The sequence below is a fragment of the Xiphophorus maculatus genome, chromosome 12 (assembly GCF_002775205.1).
Source record: "Xiphophorus maculatus strain JP 163 A chromosome 12, X_maculatus-5.0-male, whole genome shotgun sequence".
Taxonomy (NCBI): Eukaryota; Metazoa; Chordata; class Actinopteri; order Cyprinodontiformes; family Poeciliidae; genus Xiphophorus; species Xiphophorus maculatus.
This window is the reverse complement of record NC_036454.1, coordinates 4,023,738-4,047,932: the sequence shown is the minus strand read 5'-3', so window position 1 is coordinate 4,047,932 and position 24,195 is coordinate 4,023,738. Positions and strand designations below refer to the sequence as shown.

At 36.7% G+C, this 24,195-nt stretch overlaps 1 protein-coding gene across 1 annotated transcript; it reads left to right on the top strand.

Moving 5' to 3' along the window:
- Positions 1-831: 831 nt before the first annotated feature.
- On the top strand, positions 832-23,656 carry LOC102238351 (neuropeptide FF receptor 2-like). The gene is made up of 4 exons (XM_005813033.2): positions 832-1,117; positions 7,722-8,056; positions 20,525-20,624; positions 22,486-23,656. Exons 2-4 carry the CDS (start codon positions 7,729-7,731, stop codon positions 23,336-23,338), a joined length of 1,281 nt encoding a protein of 426 aa, XP_005813090.1. The 5' UTR covers positions 832-1,117; positions 7,722-7,728; the 3' UTR covers positions 23,339-23,656.
- The last annotated feature ends 539 nt before the right edge of the window (positions 23,657-24,195 follow it).

Here is a 24,195-nt window from a genome sequence, read left to right as displayed (position 1 = left end):
AGGTTACATTGGAAAAGATCAGATACCGAACATCCAAGAAAGAAAAGTTTGTTGACCTTTGTTGTTCAGATTGTCATGAAAAGCTCAGAGAGAGACAGAGGTCACCTTAAGGCAAAAACAAAAAGAAAAGAAACGGAATTGGGTCATTTCCGGTTGCAGTGAAGGCAGCCTAACATCTGGGAATGACGTCACACGCGGGTTTATAGAGTCCCACTAACATTGTCTAAGTATTGCAAAGTGTCTGCAACAACTTTATTTTTCTAAAATTTAAAACTTATGCATATATGTATCTATTGCTTGCTGTTGTTTGTCGACCTTAGCAAACATTAAGTACAATGGAATCCCACATATTCTTGTATTCTCAGATTTAACTAGATTTTTCTGTGGAATGTAACTTGAAATTATAAACGGAAAATTCAGTGGGAAAAAAACTCCAGAATAGAGCTGCTGGGAGTGGAAACCTGCCCTGGACTATTCTTCTTCAAAGAAAGAATAACAAGACCAATCATTTGCAAAACTTATTTTTATAATTCTCAATATATTCCTTCATTATGTTATCCAGTACATTTTAAAGTACTTTGCTGTTAAACCATCGCGTGGTTTTGTTGAAAACTGATCGATAATTTTAGAGTCACATTGAGGAATGTCTCCCAGTAAAATGGACACTTGTGATTTAATATCTTAAGAGAAAACGAGGCGTTTTGATTGGAGGCTTCAGAGTAAACAGAGGAGCTTTGAACCGCAGCTCCTCCTCTCACTTTCAGCTTTGACTTTTTAGTATCAGACTCTTGACATTTCCGAGGCAGCAGCTGGAAGAGATCAGGAGGGGAATATCATTCAACCATTAGCCCCCCGCTAATCCCTCCTCTCCGCTGCCGACGTCAGCGCAGCGGCAGCCGCGGACGGATGGCGCAGCGCAGCCCTCACTCTGCGCGCTGCCCGTGCCAGCGACGCACATGAAGCCGGACTGAGACTGAGCGCAACTCGGCTGTTTCATTCCTGAGCTCATCGGTGAAGCGGCTCCTTCAATCTATGTCTGATTTAAAGGAAACTGGACTCTTTTTTACCTCTGCTCAAAGCGCATCTCTGGTTGTCAACTTAACTGGACTCAAAGCAGGTAAGACGTCATCTAAGGAGTAAAAAAATAATAATTTACAAACAAATGATCACACAAATAAATGTATGTACTTCTGTACATCTTGACCAGGGTTTCAGGTCAGTAGATTAGCGGCTTCTTGCGTCTCATTTCCCTTCCCCGCCTCAGTGCGCAGTCATTACTTGGTGACAGACTCCTCTTTGTGCTGCGGGGATCAGTGAAGCGCGCCGGGACCCCTCAGGTCCCTCTGGGCCCCCGGTGCGCTTCGCTACCGGAGCGCGATTAGAGGAGCAAAGTTCCCATGAAGGGAAAAGGAGAGCGCATGAAAAGCGCAGCGGCAAAGCAGATCAAGGCGCAGAGACTGTTGGTTTTCTCCCGAGTTCAGGGCGAATCTTAACTAATGAAGGGTCAGCCTAATTACAGGAAGACATTTTGGTTCTGTTGCAAAATCATATTTATTGATTGAAATTGTTTCTACTCTTATGCATGTTGCTTTATTTCCCCAAACAGTCATATTTCCACCTTTCATTCAAATTATTTGCTCATAATTCAATCATATCAATCAAAGTTGACCAAAAATGTCTCTTTGCTGTGGTTCTGATCATGGACGCCCTTTAGTGGAGGTGAATCAAACCTTCATGCCACAACTTAGCAGTGAACGAGATCATTAGGAGACAAACCAAAGCAACTCACGTCTCTCCAGCAGCAGTTATGAAACCAAATTCAGTAAGTTTGATATTTTGTTTAATTTGAGGATTTTGCAAAAAACATTTAATGGTGTCCTGTGACTGTAAAGGGATAAATCCATATTAGAAAGACTCCCAGCCTGGTTATGTTATTATTGAACACTTTTTGCTCTGTTTCATGAAGCATCTCCTCCGGCCACTCCTCTGTGTCTGGCTGCTCTCATGAGGTTCCCTGCAGGTTAACCAGCCTGCAGTGATGTAATGAGCTCATAATGACATTCCAGTTGATGACAGCTGTTGATTTTACTTTTGGGCCCATTTGTGAATAATTTACCAAGCAACAAGAAGAATGTGGCATATTTTTTTGAAATAACAGTAAAGATAGCATAAAAACAAGTTTTTATCTGATGCTGTGAGTTTATCTCTCTGTCCTGTTCGGTTCCATTTCACCTCTGCTGCTTGTTGCTGATAGATCTGATAGTGAACAAGTGATCTTATCGATTCAGCAGCACAAGGTCTCAACATGTGAACAAGCTGCTTTCTACAGCTGGCTGGGTTCAGGAACTGGATTCGTTTTGTGTTTCTGTTCAGATTTTAAAAAATAAGTATGATGGACGTCTGGTGCGCAGATTTACAGTTAGAAGCAGACAGAAAGTGAACAAAAATGATTTCAGTCTCCCAACTGTGTTTCAGAATATTGTACTGTGAAGAAATACATTTATTTTATTAACTTAATCTTGGCAGCTCTGATTAGCATGATGATATTCTAGTCATAAAACGTCGGCATTAATAATGCTTTAAACAGAACTGTGTCCCCAAAAGGGAATTTATATCTGTGCAACATTTATCATTAAAATAATCTTTTAACTAAATGTAGCATAATTCAAGTAAGATAAAAAAAGGGAATATCTGGTTATAGATCAGTTTGAGAGGCTTTAATGCAGCAGAGAGAAAAGATGGAGGAATAAGATCCATTTTATTCCAGGGTTCTTATCAGGAAAAACTTTCTTTCTTTTTACACTTAACTTCCACACCCACAGCACTTCCTGCTCCACTGATTTAATATTTTTGGGTGTAATTGCTGACTTTAATGAGGATTTCCAGCATGAGAAGAGCCCTCCAACTTATCCTAAGATAGTTTAACAAGTTTCCCAGGGCAGTTAGAAGAGAAACCAGCCCACAGTATGACCAGTCCTTTACTGTGCCTTCGGGGTATTAGGTGGTTCTCCTCATATTGACGTTTATATTTATAATCAGACCAACTTTGACTCTTTGTTGTCAGGTTCGTTTGTGGAGGCGTGAACTTAAACCAAAACTCTGGTCTGAGTTTGGTTAAAGGGAAGTCAGGTGTGGTTTGAATGCATATGTGAACACAAAGTGGACCGGAGACTGCTCCAAAACAAAAAGTGGACTACAGCATAGGGCATTCTGGGTAAATATAACCAAAACAAACGTTTTAGCCTAATGCTAGTGGGAGAAATGGCTCGTGTTTTTTTTTTTTACCAAAGACAAAAGAGAAACCTACAAACACTAACATCCATTTTTGTTTACATTTTGTGAAGAAGGAAGTTATACTCAGTGTCTTCTTTAAATGTTTTTGTTTCCTTCTCTGGTTCTTGGTGCAGCGCCCCCACAGGTGAGGAGGGGAACAAGTTTTGCTTTTTTTTTTTGTTTGACACGGAGCAGTGTGAAAACGAACCGCAGCAGCTGAAAATTTAACAAATGTTGTCCTAGTGAAACCAAGTCCAACAGACTATGAGATGTGAAAACATTAGTCTCATCGGACCAAAGAGTCCAGTTAGAATTCAGGCTGAGTTTATTAAACTCCATATGTTGATATTTGTGTTACTACTGAACAGGATGGGATCTGCAGATGGTTCTGAAAAGTTGGGGATCTGGAGATGATAGTGAATTTTGGATCTGGTTCAATTTGACCTTTGACCCAAGCTGACAGCCAGTAGCTGCATTTCCATATTATTGTACAATGTGACATTTGAAAAATAAATTTGCTTAATGGAAACACGGCAATTAAAAAAGATCCTGGTTTTTAATTTAAAAAAATTGTGCCAAGATGAATTTTATTTTTGATTATTTTGGTTGTATTGAATTTTGAAATTAGTTTATTTCACAAAACTGCAAAATAAACAAATTTTTTGCATCACAAGAGTCACATAATCAACAAGCAGATGTTGCCACTGGTGGAAACCATGAAGAAGACAACAGGAAGTGGTTGGAGGATGATGGTGCAGAATGTGTGTTTTTTTTTTTTTTTTTTTTACAATTTATCACATAAACAAACTTATTCATGAGTGATTTTAATTGCGTTTCTTATAATGGAAACAATGCAATTGCAAAATTGTGTTTTCTGAACATTAGCAAAAATATTGACGAAGTTTTGCACTCACTTGAAATTGAAACCCAGCTAGTGACTAAGAGAAATATATTAACAATTTAAGAATATATAAACAGAAATTTAAGAATTACCTAATTGAAAGTTTTTAGACATTTTAAATCAGCTTTAATAAGTGAAGACTAAATTAAAAACAATTAATTCCTCTTTACAGGGATCAATAAGGGTACTAATGAGGTTTTTGTTAAAATAATAATAATAATAATAATAATAATAATAATATCTTAATGTTGCATTTATCTCCTGTAGCATAAATCTGCTCGAGTGAAAGATGGATGGATATTTCAACATTTTACAGTGTGAGATCATACTGCTACAATAAAAATGGATTTTTCCTAATGCCTTCTACCAGTGGGACCAATAAATGTGTCTGGAGCTGTAAAAATGTCATTATTATTGTTCATAGAGAATATAGGTTAATGCAAACAAGCTGCAGAAGAAAAACTTGAACAGAAGAAAAGCAATGTTTTTGTTGCAGTTTCAACAGGCAGCCACTAGGTGTCGTAACTCCAGAGCCTGTTGGACAGGTCTGAACCAGTTCAGTCTTAATAGGCTTATGTTGTGCTAATCTACGTTTGATATTCCCAAAAATAAATAAAACACGCCGAAGCTGTGAGAGACAGCATGAGGATAACAACTTTGATGAAACCAAACCAGTTAAAATCAACATGCAGTAAAATATGATGCTGATTTTCCCCCAAAAGAAAATGTTGGATCTGTTATCAGATAATACCAAGTATCACACATTAATGATTAAATCTGAGGCTTGCAGCTGCTTAAGATAACAGCAGAATGAGTTGTTTTGATGGCTGCATGTATAAGACAGAAGGTTTTTGTTGTTTCTACGTTTCTTATGGAATAAAGTAATTTACTTGGTCCACATTGCCTGGTAGAATGTAGAACAATTAATTCACAATGAGATGAAAAATGTGTCAAACATCAGAGCTGGGTCCATCTTCAAAATGTTTTCTCCAGCTGGTAATCCTTTTATGTAACTCATCCATGTCAGTGGCAGAAGGCTGGGATCAGAAATCTGCTCTGATTTGAAAACACACACACACACACACACACACACACACACACACACACACACACACACACACACACACACACACACACACACACACCCGCGCCAGTACAGAAAGATTAATATATCCGGTGTCGCTCGTCTTCCTCTTGACAACAGTTCATAGCTTTCCTTTGGGGTTAAAGGTCAGAGGTGTTTTCTGGTTGAAGAAAACTCCTCTGACACCTTTGGCACCAAAAGCTGCTGGAAAATAAAATTGTCACCTTCATACACTGCAAAAACACAAAATCTTACCAAGTAATTTTGGTTAATTTCTTGTTCAAATATCTTAATACAGTTGAAGAAACTGGACTTACAAGTTAACTTTTCAAAAGATATAGGAGCTTTAAGTCAGTAATTCCTTAATATTAAGCAAACAAATACTAGTTCCACTGGCAGATTAGTTACAAGTTATTTCATGGAACTTCTACTTTTTCATAAATAATAAAGAATTATTAAATGTTTTATATTTTGCTAAAAAGTCATTTGTAAGTTATTTTTTTCTTACTTCAAGTGTACTAAGATATTTTCACTGCTTTACAATAACTGGTGTACGTCTTCCTTCCACTCAATTTTCTATTCAAATGTTTGGGTGCGGAACTCTGAGCAACCAACAACTCTGTAGAAAAAGGAAAGTTCTGACGCAGTGAGGAATTATGTGCATTTGTACGGTTCTTCACTAAATAACTTTAATGATAATTAGTCAAACTGTGAACGGAGTTACTAACTCCACTGTCCACTGAGGAGGCCGCCTGCAGAAATGTGTAGCAATCTGTGCTGTTCTATGAAAGCTGTATGTGAAAACAAACGTGCCAAAACTACATGACTGCGTTGACCATTTGACTTCAGATGAAATACGTTGGTATTAATGTAGCTAAAGGCTTATCTGACATCTAATCTGATCCTTCCATTTGATTTCCTGTTCTACTGGTCAAACTGTGAGAGAATCACACCAAATCTTACTAACAAATCTAACAGCTGCTGCTATAACAAAATTAAAGTTAATTGCTCATTTTAAGTCAGTTTGAAATTAATTTTGGTGTTTTGCCTTTCTTTAAAGGGAACTATTATGCAAAATGCATATTTTGCAGGGTTTTTTTTTACATCCATTTGGGTCTCAGCTGTTCCTAACAACAACAATAACAACAAAAAATAAATAAATATAAAACACCCAACTGTTTTTTGGCAATATCTTTTGGTGTCTGGAAGTTACTTAGCAATCAAAGCTTCGTTTGATCATCTGGTTTTACCGCTGTACAATGGCTGCTGGAAAAGACAAATGATTAGTTGTTGACTTACCATCCAGAAACCCCTTGCTGTATTTTTGTTGGTGGTGCAGAAGGCTCCACTTCTGCTTTTCAAAGCATTAAGGTTGTATAACTGGTCATTTCCATATGTGAGTAGGCCTGTCGCTATAAGCAATATATCAATTAATCACAAGACAAATTCAGCGAGCTCAATATTTTCCATTTGTATGATTTATAATTTTTCTGTTTCTACCAAGAGCTGGATAACTAAAGTCTCAACTAGCTCCTTTTTTTAAAAGACTTAATTTATTTTATTTGTTGTTTCTGTTGTTTTATTTATCTTGAATATTTAAAATGTGGTCCAGTAGTTCCAGTCTTAAATGTTCATTAGAATTTAAAGTTTATTGATCTTTGAGAATCTGTTCTTGCATTATCATGTCATTACCATTATATTACCTGAAAATTGTCTCAAAACGACATTATTATCGTTTATCGCAATAAGTTTTGGGACAATTAAAAATGTGTCATCGTGACAGGCCTAGGTGTGAATGTAAACATTGACTTGTGGGCGTGGCCAGCAGCAGCTTATATGGATTTAAAGTGGCAGAGTTTCTGAAAATGAAATAAATTAGACATCTTTTCACACTGATCAAACCATCCAGGATTGTTTTTGTGATCTTTTGCAGTCACAATCACAGATTTTGTGGTGATAATTTAGAAATATTTGTGAAATTTTTTTTACAATATTTGTGCTAATGTATGATGTTAAATATGACTTTTTTTAAAACCGCCGTACCAGAAACGGACTATAACTTGACATGAAGTTATAGTTCGTAAAGCTGAGGCAGCAGTCACTTAAACCAAATGTTTTTGACCAGTTTTGAGGAAAATTTGCAGTAAAATCAGAAAAAAATGTGGGGATTTTGTGTGAATTTTGTGGATTTGTGATGAACTGGACGGACTTATCCATGCAATTTGGAGTATAGAGGGCCACATAAAATGCTACAGCGGGCCGGATTTGGCCCCCGGACCTCCAGTTTGACACATGTGCCCTCAAACATCTCATTCTGTAAGGAGTGCCAGAAGTGAGCAGACTAAAACATCATCATCAAGAATGATTATGTGTGTAAAATGTTTTGTGTGACCCATTCCTGTTTAAGGAAGCATAAAAAGTCGCCTTTAACAGAAACTGACTCAGAATTGTCTAATTATTCAGGTTTAAAATGAACGAAGGACTAGAGAGCAACTCCACTCAACTGTACGACAACTGGACGTTTTATAACTCCACGGTGGAGTTTGTCACTCCCAGGAGGAACATCACGTATGTAGGATACTACCTGCACCAGCCGTCCACCGCCGCCATCTTCATCGTGTCCTACCTGCTGATCTTTCTGGTGTGCATGGTGGGAAACGGAGTGGTGTGCTTCATCGTGCTGAGGAGCAGAAACATGCGGACTGTGACCAATCTTTTCATCCTGAACCTCGCTGTGAGCGACCTGCTGGTGGGGATTTTCTGCATGCCCACCACTCTTCTTGACAACATCATTACAGGTGAGCAGAGTGTGAAGCAGAGCCTGGAACGGCCTGCAGAGTTGCTAGCATCCATTTTTTACCATCGGTTAGGTTGCATAGGTCTGTCGTTTCCAACCGAGCTACAGAAATCATCGACATTTATCTGATTCAAATTGCTGGAAAGAAAATATGACTGCTATAAATTTAAACAAACAAGTAAAACTTAACATGTTTAGGTATCTAGCAAGCAGATTTTGGTAGCGTACCCACAATTATACTGAAGTAAGACTAGTACTACTTCAACATATCTTTACTGAATAAAAGGTAAAAAGTAGCCGTCCAAAAAATTACTCAAGTAAGAGTAAAAAAAGTATTTGGTAAAAAGTCTACTCATGTACTGAGTGACTAATCAAATTATCAATCATTTAATATTTACAAATTACATAATCAGACAGATCAAAATATAAAGTTAAGTGGAAATTTTGGTATTTTAAGAACAAAAATGACAATAATTTATATAAATAACACAATCAGGCAAAATAAGTCTTTTCTTTCGGTAAAAAACTTATTAAGCTTTAATAAAAACTGCAGGTGTGTCTGGTGGATTTAAAAAAAAAAAACATGTTTGTTTTTCATTCAGTGGGAAGAAAATCCAGAAATTTTACTCAAGTAAAACAAAAAAGTACAGCTTAGTAAAAATACTCCTAAAAGTACATTTTCCAAAAACGTTACTTAAGTACATGTAACTAGTTTACTATCCAATTCTGCTAACAATTATTGAATGAGGGCAAATCCAGTACAAGGACAGGAAGTAACTGTAATGAAAGCATGATGCTGTAAGAAGTGCAAAATATTAACTGAATCCTGTATAGGAAATAAATGTGTTTTATTCTTTTTTTACTAAAATAACTTGCAGGATTCTGTGCTTCAATGGGAAAATATTTTACAGGTTTAAACAACTTTTATTTAGAGAGAGGGCTAAAACACCTCATCTGATCTGATGTTTTGTTGTGAGAGTTTTCATCACAACATTTCATTTCCATATTTAATCTCAGATTCTCTGGTGGATTCTCCGTGCAGCAGCCGTTAAGCTGGAATGACGTCTTAATTAACCTTTGGACTCTGCATGTGACGGTTCTCAGTCAGATTCATCCTCTGCTTTTACTGCAAACATGTCAAATTTTCATCTTCGCCGCAGTAATCCATAACCAGGAGAACTTGTGTATAACGGTACTTTTCACATGTCAGAGGTTTTACGTAATGCGGTAAGGAATAAAGATTTAAATATTTATACTGACCTGAAAACAAAAATTAGGATTGTGATTTAAATCAGAAATAATGCTTAAGATACATTTGATATGGGAATTATTACACTGCAAAAACACAAAATCAAGTGTTTTCAGTCTAGTTTCTAGTGCAAATGACTTAATACACTTAAAATAAGAAAAAATTAACTTTTGCTGGCAACAAGACATTTTTCTCATGTTATAAATAAAATAATCTGTAATTAAAACTAAAACTTTTTCAATAATATTAAGGAATTATTTATTTAAAGTGAGCTACTATATCTTGCTGAAAAGTTGCTTATAAGTTAGTTTTGTCTTATTTTAAGTGCAGTAAAATATTTGAACTTAATTAGACAAAAAATACTTGGTAAATTTTGGGTTTTTGCAGTGCAGGAGGACCAGTAACGCCGGTGGTTTTGGGAATAACTTATTGTTAACTAAGAATCTTCTTCCTACCGTAGCGGATTAGGGATATTTTAAATAAAAAATTAAAATGGAGGAGGAAATGTCTGCCAAAAAATTCTGAAATTTTAAGATTCATCTCAGAAATTTTCTAAACAAAAAATGTTCTAATTTCAGAGTTTGAAAAGAAAATATTAGCTAGAAAAATAACTGAATTTTTTTTAATTAATCTCAGGAAAAAACCTTGGAAACTCAGAAATTTAACATTAAAGTTAAAGTGGAATAGAAATGCAGAAGAAGTGAGAAATTTTGGGGAAAATGTGCGACGTGGGAAAAATTGTTGCCCTTTTGTTTAGTTGTTTTTGTTTAATTTTGGTGTTTAGTTGTATTTGCTGTTTTTTTCGTACCTTTTCTCTGGTGTCTTAATGATCCCTCTATGATGTGATCAACGTTTAACCATTTAAGCATTTTTTACTTTTTTCTTTACAATGTACCAAAGTATAGATGCTTATTTTGTACCGTAATAATGGAGTCTAATAAGCACCATAAAAAATAAATAAATAGATAAACCTTTATAAATAAAAAAAAATTTTTTTTTACTAGAAAATTTCTGAGATTAAGCTGAACATTTCTGTTTTTTTTTGGGTTTTTTTGCAAATTTCCAACTGTTTAAACTAAAAAATTTCAGAGATTTTTTTTGGGGGAAATTTACTCCTTTTTCTTTTTCTATCTATAACAGCCCCAAAACGCTGTCGTATATATTCCTACTGGATAAACATACGCAGACAAAAGGTTAAGTTGCTCTAAATATTTCCGTGTGGAGGATTATCGGACTCCTCCTGCTGATGTGAGTCTGGTCTGCAGCTGATGTTCTGGAGCAAAGACCAAATGATCAGCGTCAACATGGCGGCTCTGATGCCTTCCTGACAGTCTGCGGTGATCAAAGCCAACCGAATCCCGGCAGGGAGTTGAATGTTTGAGATGTGATGGAGGAAAGCGTCTTCAGTGCAAACCCCAAGGATTTTCACGCAGTCTGCTAATTTTACCCGACAGCTGTTGAAGTCACACATCTCCCATGATCCTCTGTGGCAGCGGCGGCGATTGTTCGCAGCCTTTCTGCTGGTTGTCTGCAGGAGCTGCTGGGCATTCTCACTCTTTTTAAGACGACACAAAAAATACGTGTTAGATGTTGCCGTGGCGACTTACAGCAGGTCAGTTTGACAGGTGTAGGCAGGTGAATGTATATTTATCAAAGCTGATATTAGCTTATTAATTTCCCCTAGAAACTGATTGAAATGATCAGTTTTATAATAATTTGCTAAGTCATAACCTGAAGCAGGAATCTGTGGCTGTTTGGACTGGAGCTCTGCAGATTGACCCAAAATATTGATAATGTTGATACCAAATCGATATCGATTAATACTTCAGTTTCAGATTCCCTCTTGCATTGTAGTTCCTCAACTCAGCCTCAAAAAGATTTTGTTTTGATTTGCTCTTAAATTATGATTTTTACTTTTTTATTGTTGCTGTCATGTTTGATGTAAAGTCTTTTGTGGACATCTACAAACTTTGTCCAAATTCTGTTAGGTATGAATAATACAAATAAACGGAAAACAAACAAAAACACCTAAATGTCAGAAGCTTGATTATATCAAATTTTTAAAAAATTTATTATTATCTGTATTTGTACACTGGAAAAATAAAAAATCTCAAGTACGTTTATCTAGTTTGTAGTGTAAATGACTTAATATTAGACAAAACTGCTTACAAGTAACTTTTCATTGTTTTAAGTCAATAATACCTTAATATTGATGTAAGTTTTAGACATTTTCCCCAGGTGCTGGAAGACGCCTTACAGAAACAAACATTTCAACTTTTCCACTCGTCGCTCCGGCAACCCTGAACTTGGATTAGAAATAAAAATGGCAGATTTGATTATCTGGACGTCCATTTCCTGAGTTTGCAGTTCTGCAGCAAATACTGTGATGTAATAGTTCAAAAATAGTGAAAATATCATCTAAATTGGAGCGTTTTCAACCAGGCAAGCATCTCAAACATGCAGGTTCTGATCCATTTTCCATAACAACATAATAAATTCAGAGCTGCATGGAAGCAGCTGCTAACTGGTCAATTGGCACAGAGACACACAACATAAACATGATACTTTTTTTTAAAGTTATCGTATTAAACAATAATTTATACTATTTAAAAATATAATGGTAATAATGGCACAATAGTTCAAGAACAAATTCTCAATAAACTTTAAATTTTAATGAACATTTAACTCTGGAACTGGAAGACATTTTAAATATCCCAAATAAATAAACAAAACAACTAATAAAATGAATTATGGAGTCTCTGTGAACAAAACTGTCCTTAAAAAATAGTTGAGTCCAAAGTAACAGACTGAAGATTTTTATGATCCAGTTTTTGTAGAGAAAAGAGAAAAACAATAAATTATGCAAATGGAAATGATTGAAGTTATTTGAATTTACTGTGCGATTAAATGATTTATTGCAACACGATTTATCTCCAGAACTGTCTCACTTCAGGTCGACTACAAACCGCTCTAAGCTCAGCAGGGAAACTCAGAAAGCATTTTTTCTCTGCGCGTTGCCACCAAGTTCTCACAGCAAGATCACTTAAACAACTTTTTACCATAAATGTTGTGACAGCAGCAGCAAAAGACAGATCAGGAGGAGCAGAAGAACTCACGAGGCTTCGCTATCTGCGCCTCATGAATAATTCACCGCCTTTGATCGGATGAACCCAGGAAGCACACCTGAACCTTCCTGGGTGTTGATTTTCCTGAAGCAGACCTGCAGAAAAGTGACTCACTTTGGGTGTTTTTATTGTAAAATTTATCAAACATCATGTAAAACAATAAAAAAAAAGTTACAATCTCCCAAGAAGAGATTCAGATTGTTTAAAACAAACTATTAAAACCTCATGAGCTAAGGACATCATGACATCAGTCTGAACGCCTTTGGCATTTCTGCTTAATGTCCATCTTAAAACTAATTGCCTTATTTCTCTCATAAGTGACTAATTATTGCCGTCCATCCTGAGCTCTTACCCATCAGGCATGAATGCATACACACAGTTAGAGACTGACTTTATTAGGGCTCTATGGCATGACTTTTTATTTTTTGAGGGAAAAAATATTTTCCTGCTTTCTTTGGGAGCTTAGTGGTTCCTAATTACATATCAATCATAAAATCGGAGCCAGATTTGGGTTTGTTGCCTCATTGTGCTACCAGGGGTCTAAAACACCAAGGTTTTCTACAGGGATTATGAGAAATGAAATACAAATCAAACAAAAACTATATTCATAAAGAAAAACGTTGTTGACAAAAATAAATCAGACATAGTTCCAACTCACCAAATATAAAATAAACAACTAACTTTCATTAATGAATGCTACATTTAAGGAAATTACTAAAACGAGTATTTGTGTTTGTTTGGCATCACTAAGGTTGTTGCCATCAGTCTTTTTCCCTATTATGTGTAAAACATCAGGAAGGAATTGCTTGTTGATGTGAATCACATTTCTGTGATACTTGGTTATTGACATACCTGTGAATCACCGTCTGTTTATCTGATTATCTATGGGTTGTAGCGACCAGATTCACATCAGTGACTATAGTTAGAGCTGCAGGTTATTTTTTAAGAGTTTGTAGTTCTGATTCCTTGGTAGAATTAGAGCCAAGCAAAGGACAACATTTCCACCAGCTCCCAGATCTGGTGGATCTGGTGGTGCCACGACTCGCCCTGTGCAGGTTTTTACACCATCAGTTATATGAAGTTCCCTGCAGCCTCATATTTTTGGTTTTGGCAGGTATTGCTTCAGTCTTTGCCTGCCTTGGAATAGGCCGTTTATTCATTGATGACCAGCTTATCACCCTTTGGGACTGAAGTTAGTTAGTTAGACTTCGCAATGTTGCCTTGAGGCAACTAACAAAAAAAAACACAGTTTTAGAATAGAAATTATTTTAAAAAATGGTCTTGAAATGATCTACAATGCTTCTTTACATGTTCTTCACAGACATGAAAATATTTTTAGTTAGTTACCCAAAATTTAAATATGAAGAAAAATAATCTATAACTTACAAGAGGCAAAGTGTAGCATGCAACTCTTCTTCATAAAAAGCTCTGCTCCTCTTCCAAGTAAAAGGTCACATCAACCTCAGTACCTCTTTTATTTGGACAAAATGTGTCTGGTGGTACTTTAAATCATCCCCCAAAAATAAAATAAAATACAGGAGCAATGTGAGGTACAGATATGTGGTTTGTTGCCTGAGGGCAACGCCAAGCCATAGAGGGTTAAAAGATCGGTGGAAGAGGCTCAACACTTTACGTTTTTGCTAAACTTTTGATGTTGCCGTTTAAAAACGGATCAAAGCCTCTCGTTGTAACCCAGAGCGGGAATTCAGAGCTGAGAAAGCGTCCGGGCAGAAACTTCATCTCCTCCTTTTGGCAGTGAAATAATAAACAAACACTGCAGACACGAGTTTACAGCTTTTCCCCTCCACATCCGCTCATCTTTTTGTCTTTTTTTACCACCGATCTTTCAACACGTTGCTCTAGTTCCTGATTTTGGTGAATGTGATTTAATTCTGGCATAAAATGCAGTAAACTTGATTAATTATCACTAATGTCTTTTTAATAGTTGTATTAAAAAGCATTATGTTAGGGCTGAAACAATTAATAATCATTTTTTAAAATATTTGTCAACTGATTAACGATTAATCATTAACTGTAGTATGCAGACTGAAAAATAGACTTTTGGTTAAAGAACAGCACTAGAAGCAGTAATTAACTAACTGTACAAAAATATATGCAAAGATGAAAAGTAAATTGTAAAAAAAAATAAATAAAAAATCTTTGTCTGTAAATATCCAGAACTCATTAAATGGCATCATTTTATCTTCACCTGGTTAAAATTTTGCATTAAAAAAATCCTGTTAAGCAGATTTTTCCTCCAGTTACTAATTGGTTTGTATATATATTTAAAAAATCTGATATTTTTTAAGCTACTGTATTAAGCAGAAAGACATGAGCTTTTCTCATGTTTATGTTAGAAATATTTTTTAGCTGCAGATAAATCTTTTACCACAAATGATCAAACATTCACTATGTTGTTGCATTTTAGGCAAAAAAAATTTTTTTCTTATTGAATAATTAGCATTTTTTATATATTTCTAATATTGTATAAAATAGTCAGACTAATCAAACCTCAATTACTAAAATAATCGCCAGCTGCAACTCTACATGGTTGCAGAAACGTGTGAAATTGAAAAAACGGTGCAAACTCAAGCGTACCTGCTGTATGAAACTGTGCAAACTCATCCAATAAATATGGAAATGAGCGCATAATTATTATCATTGAACCTGTTTTTTAAGTATTTGAGAAGCAGTTTCCTGCTACAAACATGACGTGATCATAAGGAAATGCCAAACACTCCCCTAAACCCACGTCTATTTAATTATGCAGATAAATTTGTTGCTTCTCGTTTCAGCAACAAAACCATTAAAGGGAGAAAAGAGCTGGAGGTCTGAAAGTTCAAACCTCAGAATGTCACCAGGTATCTTTGCTCTAGTTTCTAGTGTTTATCTCTTAGTTCACTTGAAATAAGACAAAACTAACTCACAAGTAACTTTTCAGCAAAATATAGGAGCTTGTTTTAAGTAGACAATGCCTTCATATTTCCATTATTTTACTAATAAGACATTTTAACTGAAATAATTTGCCAATGGACTCCCCCTAGTGGTCGGAGGACTCCTGATAATAAATATTTTTTAGCGTCACTTTTATCACCATAGAATCGTGAAACATTATGATAAAACTTTATGTTTATGTCGCCCGTGCCAACTTGTGTAACAAATATTATCTTTGCTTATGTATTTATAAAATTAGCTCATATTTAGAGAAAAAAAGAAAGGAAGTCAGGAAGAAATTGAGGAAAAAATGAGACAAAAGAAAGGAAAAGACTGAGGCTCACTGGGGGGGAGGAGCAATCCGAAGGTTAACGGTTCAATTCCAGCTTCTTCCTGTCAATCTGCCCTCATATTCAAGGCACTTAACGATTACAGATCGATGTCTGATTGGGTTAATATGGCTGTAATATCAAGAGCTTTTAGAGTATGACTAGAAAAGTAATATGAAATCTCGGTCTATTTATTTAGCTGCAGAGAAAACTCCAACACCTTTCATATCTGAGCAAAATGGTAATAGAAAAAGCAGTGGTGTGGAAAAAGGGGTCAAGTTGAAGCAGACGGCGCCTTGAGAGGAAAAAAAGGCACATCAAGGTCTCAGCAAGCAGAAGGCAAAAGACTTGTTTACGTCACAGAGATCAGAAACCGAGCAAGTCAAAGAAATCAGTAAATCAGAAACGGGAAGAGCTCATCAGCAGTCCAGCTGCTCTTCATCTGGACGCTTTGTGATGAAAGACTCATGATCTCTGCTGCACTTCGATACGACGCTGTGATGTCTGGAAACAGACGGTTTTTCATCTGGCTGTCAGAACAGATCGACGTCTGTCATCATCAGTCAAAGGCCCGGGTGTCCAAACTGCGGGCCGGGGGCCACTTCTGACCTCCAGACTGATTCTGTCCGACTTTCAATTCAGGAGTGACAAACGTGGTTGATGCAGATGCAGTTAATTGTGGAAAAAAATTGTATTACTATGAGATGCAACTAAAACTACTTGTCTTTTAACAACCACAGTTTTTAATTTCATGGTAAATAGAACCGCATCTGTCTTTGTCTACTCAAAACCAGACTTTAATTCCTGATTTTAATTACATCATAAAACGTTTCAACGTAAGAAAACTAATTCTTAATGTTAAAACAGGTTACATTTGTCTTTAGGATCTACGACTTACACATTCTTTAACTAGTGAAGTCTATTTGTTTCAATAAAGCTTAGTTTGCAGCTCATCATGGTTCAGTTTTGTACTAAAATGGCATGAGATTAATCTCAGAAATCTTCTGGAAAAACAAGGACATTTCTGAGCTTGAAAAGTTGGAAATTTGAGAGAGAAAAACTCACATTTTGAGAAATTTTCCAGAAAAAAACATGTAAATGCCTGAGTTTTCAAAACTTTCGACTTTTCAAATCTCAAATATTTTGAATTTTTTTGGAGGAAATATGCTGCTCCCTTTTTTAAAATATTTATATCTACAACAATTTCTGAATGTGAACTCAAAATTCTGACTTTTTAAAGTAAAAATTCTGAAAAAGAGGTTTGAGGGTTTTTTTTTTGTGGCTTTTCTGCATGTTGCTGCTATGAAACCTATTTTAAGATGCCAACACTGATGTGACATTTCCCTGAATCATCGCTTTATTACTGTTGATAATATGAATGTTTGTGCTGCTGTTCGCAGTGCTGAGCAGGAAGTAGGTGAACTATTTTCATATTTCGTGTTTAGAATTGAAACGTTATACATAAAACCCTGGAACTGAATTTCTTTTTCCAATGAGTGAACTAGAAGAAACTCACTAAACCAACCAATCCCAGAATGCATTGGAGCAGCAGAAGCCACAGTTTCAACAACTGAGAGGAAAGCCGAGCAGTTCAGTGGAAAGAGACGGACTCTGAAAACAGAGCCGGAGACTTTACTGCTGCTCATGATTAAAACAGGAACGGTATTTCTCATTCCACTGATTTAGCTGAAGGCAACGACGAGGAAATTAAGTTTGAACTTCTTGATGCAGACTTGAAACAAGTTGAACTCCACAGCAGAAACACAAACTCTTCTCCGCTGGCTGCACTGTGCTCATATTTTACCAGGACACAATGTTTATATTCAGTCCTTTCATTAATTTGAATATTAATGAAAAGATATTTAATTTTAGTAACTCATTCCTCACAGTGAAACACGTTCTAGATTAATTACACAAGCTGGTGTTTTCAGGCTCTTTGTAAATTAAGGGGATTTTCTGCCACACAGCTAATAAAAATATGACACTTAAAGGGGGAGAATTATGAAAAATCACCTTTTTTGGCTTCTGCCTTACAGAGCACCCCTTCCACAAACAACTCCTCCAGACTAGCGGCAGCATCAATTACCTAATCAATTTTAAGCTGCTAGCTTGCTCAAAGTAACAACCACAACACACTCAGGAGAGTGTGTCGTGTAGCATGGAGTTCTACTGATTTATATTTACCTGTTAACAGACAGGTAAGTATGACAGCGTATTACTGCCATTGCAGATAGAAAAATAGGAGTACAGTTCTGCCAAATTTAAAGTTGAAAAATTCTGCAAAGATGGAAATATTTCAACTTCTAAAATTCAGAAATTTCCAGGTTTTTCTAGAAAATTTCTGAGATTAATCTAAAAAGTTTGGCACAAATTTTTGACTTTCCAAGCGGAGAAATGTCCAAATTTTTCTCCAAGGTTTTTGAGATGAATCTGAAAGTTTCTGTTTGCTTTACTTTAAAATTTTAGATTTCTGGAGCTCAGAAATGTCCATGTTTTTGAGATGAACCTCAAAATATCAGATTTTTCTTGCAAATGAATGACTTGTGGAGCTCAGTCAATAAGCTCCAAATGAGGAAAATGTTTCATGTTTTTTTTCTAGAAAATTTGTGAGTTTTCTGAGGGAAATTTACTTTTTTTTTTCCATCCTCAAAGACCATAGTGCCGTCGTAAATTTGAGCAGCATTGACCTACATCTGTTGTAGCGCTGAGTTGCCATCTTGCTGGGACGCCCTCTGGTGGCGAACTGCTGCAACTACATGCTTAATGCCACCTTCAGGCTCAATAGGAGAAGTGCAGCTTGCTAAATAATTTTCATATTAAAACAGAGAGTTTTTCAATTTAAATAAAATAAATTAAAAGGAAGGAGGTGTCCAACATCTATTCTGTCACATTGATATGTAAAGAGATGTATATTTTTTATTTATTTATGGGATATTTGTTCTTCTATTATCTTCTGGCAGAATCCCAAAATAAATATGGCTTATGATGAGAAATAACTGTTCCCTCTCCCTGGTGCAGGCCACCAGGGCCGGTTTGTTAACTGTGTGTTCAAAAATAACATTCCTCTCTACCTACAACTATTATTAAAAAGTAAAACCTCAGGCCACAGTGGTTTGTATTCTAAGCCAAACCAAAGGCAGGTGTTGTAAAGGGACTCTGGCACAAGCCTGATTGAAGTTCCCTCTTTTTGAAGGGATTACAAAGCTGAATGTGTTGCTCTGAGATTCTTAAGCATCCTTTAGAAAAACGGTGAAAAAGGAGAAATGGAAGGGGAGGACGAAAAGCCCAAAGACGAGGCGAGAGTGAAGAAAACACTAAACAAAAGCTCCTTTCAGACTCACAAGATTTCCTCCAGCTACTTTTAAGCACTATTAAAGTCACAAATTCTACAAATTACTTTCTTTACCAAGAGTACAAACAGAGCACAGCGATGAATCCCTAAAGAAATCAGAGGCGAACCGTCTGATCGAGTGATGAATCCGCCCACACTGTTCAGCACCTCTGCAGGTCGGAACCAGAGAAACGCTCCCACTCGGTTCGCTGCAGCGTTTCTGTGGACAAATCCCTTCAGACAGGAAACGCTGATCGACGTTCCCACTGAAACGCTCCAAACCGAGGAGGTCCAGAGAAAAGGAGTTATCCAACATTTCTTTGTCTTTTTGTTTATTGTTATTGAGAAGACAAACATAAAAACATCACACAAACTTGTAACTGACAAATTAAGTTTGAACTTAAAAACAATAAATCGTGCAAATGGAAATTATTGAGTTTGTTTTAATTTACCGTGTGATTATGTATTGTGACAAACCTACTTATATTCTTTAGAAAATATGATATTTATAAGAATTTTGACTGAAGATGATTTGGAAAGTTTTCTACAGGAACATCTTAATAAATTAAAAAATAACTAAAAGTGTTTGGTTTTTTTTGTCACAAACTGTTCAGAAAGTGGAAAATAAATTTTTCACACAAGAGAATTTGAATATTAAAGACCAACAAAATACAGGAATATTTTTGCTTAACCCTAAAGTCAAAGCCTGCAAAAGCAGAGGATCTTGTTGGATGAGTTAATGCATCATTTTGCCCAACAAATCAAAAATATGCTGATTTATGATGTCACATTCTGAAGGATTTTGAAACGGCTCATTTTCCAGACACCAAAAGATATTGAATTATTTGTAAAATAAAAAATCTGAGTGTTTTTTAAGCAGTAGAAACTAAATGAAAATACAAAAATATGCTAAATGTAAATTTTGCATAATAGATCCCCTTTAAACCTACGAGGCACTGATGTCATCTCTAATTTCTGAACCAGTCTCTTGATTCTGGCATATTTCTTAAATGCAAATGAGGTATTTCAGCAGTTTTTAAGATCCTTTTATTTAACTACGCCATTAATTGATTGATTAGACTTGAAGCAAACATGCCAAAATCCAGCCAGGTGAATAATACTGAGACTGCAAAGTAGAATTTCTTGTTATATTTATATTAAATGCTTCCAATCTTAGCTTTATTTAACAATTTATTTACTATGTATTTTATTTTTGTTAAACCTGAACATTTTTAAATTAGATTTCAAACTTGCAGTAGGGAGGACATGTTCAGGTAAAAACAGACCATAACCTCCATTAAACCTCCACCAAACGTGACGTTGCTAAAACACTTTTTGGATTTTTCAGGCCTCAGCAGGTCTCTATTAAAACTGAATGCTTGCCTCACTGAACCTTAAGTGCCCCATTATGGGTCATAACTTGTGCTTAAGAGTGTTTCTGTCGTCGTTTTGAACAAGTTCCCTGCAGTAAACAAGCTAAACGTCATTTTTCTGTCAACAGGATGGCCGTTTGGAAGCCTGGTCTGCAAAATGAGCGGCATGGTTCAGGGGATTTCAGTCTCAGCCTCCGTCTTCACACTGGTTGCCATCGCAGTTGACAGGTAATGGTTTCTTTTTTTCACTCATGGGTTTTTACTAAACGGAGGCTGATCTTAAAGTCCACAAAAAATAAAACGAATTATTGTGACAAATAAAATGGATAAAAACGATCTAAACACACACACACTCTGAACAAACAGAAAATGCAAAGAAAAAATGGTAGAAGACAATTTAGATTGGGCTAAAAATTGTTTTAAAATTTACCAAAAATATGAATTATTATAATTAAGCTTCAGCGTGCATGTCTCCAAAAGATTTCTGTCTTAGATCTTGGCAAAAAGAAAATATGCCCAGTTTCACTTATAAGGTTTTTATGTACCAGGACATAAAAACCTGCTACAGCTAATAAAGCTTTCAAGTCTTTACTAGGTTTCAATTTGGTTTAATTGTACAAAAATAACTGAAAATATTAAGACTGTACATGAAAATCTAAGTACACATCTTTAGTTTATACATCATCACAAATACATCATGATTATTATAAAATGTATAAGAAATAATTAAAATGAATTAATTAACTACTTTTGTGGCAGTTCATGAATGACCTAGATACAGGATCTGTTGCTGTGACAGTTCTTGATGCAGCCAGCAGGGGTTTGACCTTTGACCTTAGGAGCCTTACTATATCCGCCTATTTCCTGCCTAACTGTTGCCGCACGGTGTTCCACTGCGTAGAATATGCCAAAGCGTCGAGTCGCATCAGAGGACAAAATGGAGGGAAGGGCGACCAGAACTCTGAAGCTTCAAAATGACAGCCGGTCTCCTCGGAGGTCAGGTGTCCAGTGATGTCACTGTCATTATGTGAAATCCCTGGAGGACATCAGCGCCTCCGGAAAGGACACATTAACGCCAAAACATGGCGTCCACGATTCATGGTCACCTCATCAGACAGACGACCACCAGCTTCAGAAAGGGAAGGAAGATGAAGAGCAACTATGTGCAGCTATTAGCATTTCCTTTACTGCTAATAGCAGGCTGTGCTAATAGCTGCCATATTTATAATGCTGTGGCTAAGAATGCAGGCTGACATGGCTGGGACTCTTCATTTAACTTAAACCTTAATGATTAAATATTTAAGACTTTTGCTATTCAGTTATTGATCTAAAAAACAATACACAGATTAATAGACAGTATTTTTTTAGCTGCTAAAGGAATGCTGTGTTATTGCATTTTAGCCAAGAAAACATTTTTCTTATTTATAAGAGAAATTGAATTATTTGCTAATTTGCATCTTCTATTGTTTTCTAATATTATGCAAAAAATGAAAAATTTATCAAATGTGCAAAATTTTATCCGATTAATCAATTAAATGATAGAATAATCAGTAACTAAAGTAATGGTTAGTGATGGCTGTTGATGTGTATTTGCTTGATGATTGCATTTGACAAAAATATATGTTTATTTCTTGTTTTATTATTAGTATGATATTTTTATGGTGAAAGTAAAAACATTAAATCTCACAGAGTAATTTTTGTGAAGTTTATAGTGCAAATAGAAACTAAACAGACACTTGAAATAAGACCAAACTAACTGACAAGTAACTTTTCAGCAAGAAATGTGAGTTTGTTTTAAGTAAAAGTGGAAAACCATTGGCAGAATATTTCACTGGCAACAAGGGAAAAATATTTTATCTGAAATAATCAACCAAACGTTTTAATCAATATAAAGGAATTTATTACTTAAGACAGGCTCATATTTCTGGCTGAAGAGTTGTTTATAGGTTACTTTTGTCTTATTTAAACACTTACGCTAGAACCTAGATAAAAGATACTGCCAGATTTTGTGTTTTTGCAGTGTCGTTGCTGCTGAAATGTAATACAGATAAGCTCGACCCAAACAGAACCTTCTTCTTCAACCCTGCAGGTTCCGATGCATCGTCTACCCGTTCAAGCAGAAGCTCACCATTTCCACGGCGTCGCTGATCATCGTGGTGATCTGGGTCCTGGCCATATCCATCATGTGTCCGTCCGGTGTGATGCTGCAGGTGACCAAGGAGCACACCGTCCGCGTCTTACTGGGCTACGACAACCAGACCGGTCCCTTCTACTGGTGCAGAGAGAACTGGCCCAACCAGGAAATGAGGAAAATCTACACCACCGTCCTGTTTGCGAACATCTACCTCGCCCCTCTTTCGCTCATTGTGATTATGTACGCCCGGATTGGGATTACGCTCTTCAAAACCGCCGTTCCGACGGGAGGGAAGCCGGGCGCCGACAACCGCCACAGCGTGTCGAAGAAGAAGCAGCGGGTGATAAAAATGCTCCTGATCGTCGCTCTGCTCTTCATCCTGTCCTGGTTGCCTCTCTGGACCCTCATGATGCTGAGCGACTACGCCAGCCTGACGGAGCAGCAGTACAGGATTATCAACATTTACATCTACCCCTTCGCTCACTGGCTGGCCTTCTTCAACAGCAGCGTCAACCCCATCATCTACGGCTTCTTCAACGAGAACTTCCGGCGGGGTTTCCAGGCCGTGTTTAAGATCAGCCTGTGCGCGGCGGACGGCCAGCGCAGGAAGAGCTACTCACACAGACTGCAGGGCAACTCGGTGCTGCCGGCCAACAACGCGCAGACGTCCGTGGAGCCCATTTCGCTCAACAGCCTGGACAAGAACGCGTCCAGGCGGATCAACCACGTTCCTGAGCGGGAGCTGGTGATGGAGGACCTGGAGCAGGGGTCCGGCAGCAGCGGCGGCGTGACCGCCGTGTCCATCTGATGACACGCCTTCACTGAATTGTTATTTAAGGATGTTTAAAATTCGAATATGCTGTGCCTGCGTAAAATAACTCGTCCAAAATGAATGGGGTTTAAATGGTGACTAATAATCAAGCTTGGTTTTCAGTATAGACTGAAGATGAAAAAGAGAACATAGAAAACTAGGGACGCACCGACCCATTTTCTGTCCTCTTCTAATATCAATATCTGAGGTTTAGTATTGGCTGATACTGATTTAATACAGATAAACGGTTTTGAATTGACTTAAAACATTTCTTAAGACATAAATGTACTGAATGATAAATGTATTTGATAACTCTGCACCAGTACAGTACACTTAAATACACCAATAGCTTCACAAGCTTGGTCAGACATGTGAAAACAGCAACTTTAAAGGGGCAGCGTTGTGTAAAATCAACATTTTAATATTATGTTGTAATGTTAGTCCCTCATCAAAAACAAACCTGGGGTTTTGCCTTGATTCTTTCATGCATATTTGAGAAATCATTTGATCTCCATGACAACAATTCAGCTGTGTAAAACGGCTGGTTGGACCTAGCCCCGCCTTCAAGGACAAAGCTCCTCCTCAAAGTTGAAGTTTCCAGGCTACTGAGCCTCTGCCTCACAGAGCAGCCCTCCCTCTCTCTCTCTCAGCTCCTTCAGACCAGCCATGACTGGGACAGGAAGTGAGACACGGCGACAAAGTAAAACATCCACTTTGGGGGGAAATAAAATAATCATTTAAAAAAGCAGAAGAACTTCAGAAATTGCTTTGTGGTGCTAAACTGTTCACACAGAAGTCTGACCTCATCCCTAAAAAAGCGGCCAGTAAATATTCCATTAGTGTCACTTTTAAAT

Excerpts from the sequence above, each read along its gene's own strand:
- LOC102238351 (XM_005813033.2), top strand. The coding sequence starts at position 7,729 with ATGAACGAAGGACTAGAGAGCAACTCCACTCAACTGTACGACAACTGG. Across the intron at positions 8,057-20,524 it reads TCTTGACAACATCATTACAG|GATGGCCGTTTGGAAGCCTG; the intron begins GTGAGCAGAGTG and ends TTCTGTCAACAG. Across the intron at positions 20,625-22,485 it reads GTTGCCATCGCAGTTGACAG|GTTCCGATGCATCGTCTACC; the intron begins GTAATGGTTTCT and ends TCAACCCTGCAG.